General features: G+C 34.6%; 1 protein-coding gene across 1 annotated transcript; it reads right to left on the bottom strand.

Annotated features, from left to right (window-relative positions):
• Positions 1-2,068: 2,068 nt before the first annotated feature.
• On the bottom strand, positions 2,069-3,264 carry LOC120087591 (large ribosomal subunit protein uL11). Its single transcript, XM_039044410.2, has 2 exons — positions 2,645-3,264; positions 2,069-2,350 (listed from the first exon to the last, which is right to left on the bottom strand). The coding sequence occupies exon 1, from the start codon at positions 3,183-3,185 to the stop codon at positions 2,685-2,687; it is 501 nt and encodes a 166-aa protein (XP_038900338.1). The 5' UTR covers positions 3,186-3,264; the 3' UTR covers positions 2,069-2,350; positions 2,645-2,684.
• Positions 3,265-8,216: the final 4,952 nt, after the last annotated feature.

The following is an 8,216-nucleotide window of genomic DNA, read 5'->3' as shown; positions in this document are numbered from 1 at the left end:
ACAAATTAAAACAATCTTATCCACAAAATTAAAATCAATATTTTGAACCTTTATTATTATTATTATTATTATTATTTTCTTAAAAGGACTGTGGGTTTGGCTTCATGCAAGAGAATAAAGTTGTGGTTTAGAAAGTGCAACGTGTCAAATGCAAAATACATTTTGAATTCTAATATTGAGTGGTAAAAATAGACGAAATTGAGTGTGACATATATGGTCGGTTGGGGTAAATTTACTATAATTTTCTGAACCAAATTCCAAATTCTTATCCCAGCCTCGCCATATAGCCTAACACAATTATTTTGACTTTTATATATATAATCGAAAAGTCACAACTATATATAATTAAAATCATCGCACTTCAATGAAAGAAATAAAATTACAATATGTCACACCATACATATTTCACACCTTCTCGTTTTATTTTTGTATACTATGTATATGTCAATATGTGTTTAGTTTAAATGGTCAAGATATTATAACATTGACAAAAAAAAAAAATCTCAAATTCAAATTATCTCGATTCAATTTTTGTGTTCAAATATTATTAAAAATAAACTTTATTTATCTGTTTAAATTATTATTGAAAGTATGATGCATCGCTATGAAAAATAAAACAAGAATAACTTTATAGTTAACTCGTATTGAAGATTTTTATGTGTTATCACATAGATCAATTTAATTTTTATGTTATTACATAGATCAAATATCTTTGATATGTTGTTTTAGTTCAACCATTCAAAGTTTGAAAGATTTTAATCTTGGACCTTTTAGTTGACATGTTATTATGGTGCATATATGTATAAGGCAATGTAATATTATAGAAAATACTAAATTACTAAATTACCCATAAAAGCTTTATACCTACACTAAAATTCACGTTTTAGGGGGGGAAAATTAACTGTATTTAATTTTTTTTTCTTTGTCAAAATAACAATTATTTTCTCTTATTTCCATGGATAGACATTATTTTCATCTTACAAAAATAAGGGTTACTAAATACGAAATTTTAACTTTTCCCATGGTTCAAAAATATTGTAATATGTAATTTTGAATTAAAAAAAATAAAAAAAGAAACAAAGAAAGAAAGAAAAAGTTGTTTTCAGAAATCAGAAGGGAACCAAACATTTTTGGTTTGTTCAATCAACCTCGCTAATGGATTAGCTTTTCATAGTACTGTTTCTATATATTTTATCCATTCTGATACTAACATCCATTATACAATCACTTCCCAGAAAAACAAAACCAAACAAACAAAAAACCAAAAATTTCATTCTTTCCCACTTAAACTTTACAGATTATATCATCCATATTCTAGATTAATAATGGTATCGAATTAAATATTAAACTTCCATGAGCATTTCAATGAACACCCTCTAAATTAAAATATTATGCAAAATAATTGGTAAAACCATTCTTGTATGCAAGACTTATTTAAGGGTCTAAAAATTAATTCTCTTATAATCGAGAAAATAAAAATTTCATACACCTTTTGTTCAAAGAGAAAGTAATGAATAAGTTGACACACTTACAAAAGTTTTAAATTGATATAAACTCCCAAAATTTTAGGAGGATAAAATACATATTTTTAAAATAAAAAACTAAGGCTAAAAAAAAGAAAGATAATATAGTATATAAATAAAGTATTCAAGAAAACAATTATACCTCTCAACTAAGCACTGAAATCAGCCTATTAGCATTCATGAGTTTTTTTTAAAATAATAGTGATTATCCAAGAAGATTCTTGGGTTAATTGCTCAAAGGATCCATTTTAAAAGTCCAAAATGACAAATGATTCATTTTTCTGAAAAAAAATGTTAGATGCCTATTGCCTTCTTTTTTCTCTTTGCTCTTTTTCTCCTATGAGTGAAATTTTCCTCTGATGTCATCTTCTTCTTACCCAACTTCTTCTTTGTCTTTGTAACTCAGATGCAATCAACTCCGATGAGCAAGAGAAGAAAGAGAACAGTGATTTTTGAGTGAGGAAATAAAGAGAGCGAGAGCAAGACAAACTAGAACAAGAGACATAGTGATTTGTGAGTGAAAAAAGAAGAGAGAGCGAGACGAGTGAAATAAGAAAGAGTGAGATAAGCGAGTACGATACTACATTTTATTTTGGTAATTTCAGCCTGGATTTGATGTCAGCAAAAGAGTCCTTTACCGTTTTGGATCATCCATCAGGCAGACCCAAGATTCTTGATATGATATGACCAATCCAAACAGAACCCAAATTCCTTCAATAAGGAAAAAACGTAGCCCAGAATCTGATTCTAGGCTCTAAGCTAACCCATTCATTGGAGTGAGTACCCACCGTCTTCATTCGTCCCCAACTGATTATTTTGATCCATTACTGCCAATGGAGTAGTACCAAAACAATTAAACAAAAATCTAAATGAAGGCGATTGATTGGAATTTAGCAACTCGCCTCAGTCAAAATGGCTTCACTACTAATACTCAGTCGAGGAACTGAGTGTCAGCAATCAAACGCTATAACTTATTTGTATTCTCTCAATCAACATTTTCCGTTTTGATCCTAATTTGATAAACATAAGAAAACATCCCCCGTAGACTCTAATTTCCTAATCTCTTATGTCGCAAAACTGAACAAAATTAGCAACAGAAGAGAAAAAAAATAAAATCTCACTTGGATTGGGAGCGATCCGAATCCGATGAATATAAGCTCCTTAATCCTGAGGGATTTCAACATCACCATCACCAATCTCTTGCTGCAGGTCCTTCGGATCCTTTCCATCAACAGTACACCCAACCGACACACAAGTTCCCAATATCTCCTTCACTGAACCTGACAGATCTTTCGCCATTGATCTCGGCCGCATGATCTTCGCAATCTCGATCACATCGTCCAACGAAATGTTCCCGTTGTGCTTAATATTCTTTGTCTTCTTCCGGTCACGTTCCGGCTCTTTCAAAGCTTTGATGACGAGCGCCGCCGCCGAAGGCACCACCGATACCTTCGCTTGACGATTCTGGACCGTCAGCTTGACTGTTACTCGGAGGCCTTTCCATTCTTTTGCTGTTTCTTTGGCAATGTCTTCACCGATTTTCTTCGGGGAGAGACCGAGAGGTCCGATCTTCGGAGCAAGTGAACTCGCCGCTCCGACCTCACCTCCGGTGACTCTGACGAAGACGTCGACGACCTGCGAGGGATCGAACTTCGGCGGCATTGTTGTTGTAGGTAGAGAAATGGAAGAAGGCGGCAAGATTTTACAACTAGGGTTCCGTATTCGTCCCCCTAAACAACGACCGCCATTTGTGAAAAAGAACGGGGGGCGTTATTGTCATTTCACTTCTAATTTCTTATGGGCCAAGCCCAATTATAATTTATTATTGGGCTTCTCGTTCCAAAGACTTCTTCAGCAACGGAGCCCGAAAAACCGAAGATGTCTAGCTTTAAATGGGCCCAAGCCCAATTTAATAATTTGTTGGGCCTATTTATTTACATATAAGCGGGGCCTAAGATCCAATCTTATGAAAGATTTGTCACCTTAGCAAATCATGTAAGAACCATCAACTTAGTATGAGTGTAAATTCAACCACCATTGTAAAACATTCTTTATTTTGTTTTTTTTACAATTTCAACTACATGATTTGTATGAAAAATTAGACATCTACCTATAAACTGATACGACACGCATAGAAATGATTAAAAATATAACATTTCTCATGGAGAGAGACTTGCAAGAGATGGGAAAAAGTTGAAAGATATGATTGTTGGTAGAATAAGGGAGGAAGGATTTAAGAAAGGGGAAAAAAAAATACATTATTGAAGTAGATGCTTGGAAACCATTCCATGTAAAATAGTCGATGATTGTTAAAAGGTATAATAACTCTAAAATAGACTAAACTAAAGTAAAGACCATGAAAATGAAAGTGGGGAAATAGAAGCAATAGAGAGAAAAGAGAGCATAAAATGTCAAATCAAGTCCCAATTAGTGATGGTATTAAGTAAAGGGAGATGATGAAAGTGAAGGGAGCTTTCATTGTTTATAATGCCCACTTTTTTTTTTCTTGAAAAATTGCAAAAGTCACCACTAAAATAAGGCGGTAGTTGTACTTATATTATCAAACTTTCAAATGTAAAAGTTGAGCCCTCAACTTATATAAGTGTTAAAATTGGACCCTCAGACTTACATAAATGTATAGATTGTAACAAACGTATAACTTTTTTTTCCATTTAGGAGTCTAATTTCTACAACTATCATAAGTTTTAGAGTCTAATTTTTACATTTGTATCAGTATGAAGGCTCAATTTTTACATTTTAAAATTTGTGGATATAATTGTAACTACCACCATAGGGGCATTTTTGCAATTTACCTCTTTTTTTTTTTCTTTCATTTTTTTATAAAAAAAAATTAGGGTTAGCCCACTTCCAAATATCAACTTCATCAAAAGTCATCATCTTTGTTTGAAATAAGAGGATGAGGCATTGGCCAATTGTATGTTGATGTCCCACCATAAAAGGAAGAACCATCTCAATACAAGACTCCCACTTTCCTTTCTTAACTACTTTGCCCCTCCATTCTCTTCAGTAGCCACATAACATACACTCCATCCCCTCCTCTTTGATTTGATGCCATATCAATTTCCCCCCTTTTTTTTTCCCTAGGTTACTTACTTCATATTTTGTATGAATTTATATATTCCTTGGTAAGGATTGAGACATTTATTTCTTCTAAGTATGATTTCTACCTCTACATTTATTAAAAAAACAAAAGATACTTAGTTGTCTTCTCTTTTTTCTTTTTTGTTCTTTTTAGTCGTTAGGTTACATTTACATGATTAAAAGTTGTTTGTTTTATTTAAGTAATTAGAATAAATAGCATCTAGGTAGGAAGACTGGATTGATTGAGATCTATGACTTGAGCAACATCACCTTTATAACTTTATTTTAATTATTAGAAAAAAAATAAGAGATTCTAAAGTTGATTAAGTTTACTTAACTGAATATATATGATTCAACTGGTTAAAATGCATACTCTTAACCAAAGTATTGTAAGTTCAATTTTCAAATAAATAAGTTAGAAGGTATAAAAATTAAGAATTAATTCGATTATAATCCAATCAAAGCCGTTAGCTCAAATATTAGTTTGGATATATGAAAAATAATTAATTGTCCCTTTTTAAGGTAAAATCACAAAAGCCCAAATGGTCAAATACTCAAAAGAGCTTTGATTTGATTGGAAGAGACAGTGTCACATTATGGCATTGATTCCCCCTAAGCTTCTCCTTTTGGCATTCATTCATCAATAATAACATTGGTGGTTGCCACTTGCCACTTAACAATTTTTATAATTGAACAACTTTACTTTACTAAATTCCATATAATCAAAATATAGTAATTTAAATGTATGAAAATGTCACCCCCACCAAGTGGCATTTACACTTTACCACACAGTCATTTAAATTATTATTTTATCAAGTGAATCTCAATTTATAACAACATAGATTATAGTAGGATAGGAGTTTAGATTATAATAGGATAAGAGTTATGCAAAAATTTACATACTATGTAGATTATAGCGATAATGTTGACTTACAAAAAAACAAGAGAGAGAAAAGAACAAAATAGTCCCAATTAAGAACTCATATTTTACTTTTGTCCTAAAAAGAATATAATAATAAATTAATTTATATGGTACAATTTTGAAAACATAAGCTAAATTCAAGTCTATTTTTGGAAAAAAAAAATTATTATGATGAGCAGTTAGATATAATCCTTAATATCTTAAATAAATAAATAAATATCAGTTTCGAGTTAATCTACTTTAAAGTTTTAATAATGTAAATATATGATTTCAATTATTGGCCAACTCTATCACACGCCTTGTTTCACCGGTAAATAACATGACAGTTCAACATCTTAAATGAATAAATAAAATCCACACATTAAATTGTGTGTTTTTTCTTTTGGTAACTGTTAAAATTTAAAAGTTGAATTTACTTTTAATTCACATAAAGTCAATTTAATCCACAAATGTTGAACAGGGCAAATACATTTTATTCCATCCAACATTTTGTTTTCAAATTTTTAATCGTTAGTGAACCTATCCTTCAAATGACAAAATAAAACCCATTTTAATTTGTCCCATGCAAAATTGAATTATTATTATTACTATTATTACATCATAAATAGAATAATGAGTTTTGAACTTTACCTTAAATGCTGAGTTATTAAAGGAGTTATAAAACAGTTATATCAACGTTTCTTTTTTAGTTGAAAGTTCAACCATATGTGTCTGTGTTAGAGAAAGAGAATAACACGTCAGTAGCACACAAACAAACAGTCACCATCCTCAATCCATGTCAGTATTCTTCTAGAAGGAAAGGTTCTTAGAAGGAATATTTAGTTCAGCCAATCAAAAGTGTACAAATATATTTGTTATTCAATTTTACCAAATTGTATAAGGCTATTTAAAGTCTCTGTATATCAATATAGAATATCAAAGGAAAAATAACAGAAAAGGCTATCTCAGAAAAACCTATCATATTCTTTCTGCCGCATTGCTTTTCTTCTTTAACTCTTCGTCTTCCTTGCTGCATTTAATTTTCTAACTTGGTATCAGAGCAGTATTAATGGCCAACGCCTCTTCCAACATTCCATCTTCCTCAACCACCGTCGTCTTCACCAACCTCACCCTTGAATCAATTGTTGAACCAAATCACCTTCGTGAAACTGGACCAAAACAACTATCTATTATGGAAGACCCTCGCATTACCCATCCTAAGATGCTATAAACTTGACGACCATCTCACAGGTGAAAAATCCTGTCCTCCGAAGTTTGTCTCAACAATGACTGAAGATTCCGGTCTCCTTCAAGGTAGGGATGTTGCCGAAATCATTGATGAAGCCTCATCAAGCTCAGCTCGCTCAAGAACAGTGAATCCTCTGTTCAAACAATGGGTCACAACAGATAGGGTTGGCAACGGGGTCGGGGCGGGGCAGGGGGCATCCCCCGTCCCCGGCCCTATGGGGGAAATGGTCTCCCATCTCCGCCCCTGTCCCCACCATTTGAAGGTGGGGATGGGGGCGAGGATTCCCTGTCAGGGAAACGGAGTCCCCGCAGGGCCCCATTCCCCGTGGGGATTCTTCGTGGCAGACTTCAACGGAAGAGAGGGGAGGGATGCAGAGAGCGAGAAGGGAGGTATGAGAGCGAGGGAGAGGGGAGGGATGACTGATGAGCGAGAGGGAGAGGGGAGGGGATGACTGATGAGCGAGAGTAGGAGGGGAGGGATGACTGATGAGCGAGAGCAAGAGGGGAGAGATGCAGAGAGCGAGAGGAGAGGGATGAGCGAGAGCGAGAGGGGAGGGATGTATTGTTGCAGATTTCAGAGAGCGAGAGGAGACTGGGGAAGAGATAAAAATATATATATAAATTCGGGGTCGGGGATTAATCGGGGTCGGGGCGGGGATACTGTCTCCGTCCCCGCCCTGTCTCCGGATGGGGCCCTGAATAAATTCCCCCATCTTGGTCAAACCGGGGAATCCTTGCCCCATCGGGTTTTTTTGCCAACCCTAACAACAGATCTTCTACTCCTTGGATGGCTCTATAACTCGATGACCCCTAAAGTAGCCTTGCAGCTGTTAGGCTTCAATAACGCTAAGGATCTTTGGGAAGCTATCCAAGACCTGTTCGTTGTGCAATCAAGAGTAGAAAAAGATTTTCTTCGACATGTTTTTCAGACCACTAAGAAAGGTAACTCCAAAATGGAGGACTATTTACGTATTATGAAAACCAATGCTGATAATTTAGGACAGGCTGGAAGTCCTGTACCTAGAAGATGTTTAATATCTCAGGTTCTTCTCGGTCTGGAGGAAGTCTACAATCCGATCATTGCTGTCATTCAAGGCAAACCGGATATCTCTTGGTTAGATATGCAGTCCGAGCTTCTCATCTATGAGAAACGGTTGGAACACAAAAATGCTCAAAGAAACCTTGGTAATGTTGTCCCTGCTATAAATATGGTTCAAAGTCAAAACTCCAATGAATCCAGACAGATGAACAACTACCATCAAACCAACTCTCGACCCTCATTTAATCAACAATGTGGAGGAGGCAATGGCAACTCCAACACTGGTCAAGGACGAGGTCGTGGTCGTGGCAACAAACCCACATGCCAAGTTTCTGGTAAATCCTTTGTGTGCTTTAATCGTTTTAACAAAGAATTTATTGGGAATTTTGAACAGAACAGGGGA

This window comes from Benincasa hispida, chromosome 10, assembly GCF_027475165.1.
Source record: "Benincasa hispida cultivar pf3 chromosome 10, pf3_genome.v1.1, whole genome shotgun sequence".
Lineage (NCBI taxonomy): Eukaryota > Viridiplantae > Streptophyta > Magnoliopsida > Cucurbitales > Cucurbitaceae > Benincasa > Benincasa hispida.
The sequence above is the reverse complement of the archived record's forward strand: the minus strand, read 5'-3'. Positions and strand labels throughout refer to the sequence as shown.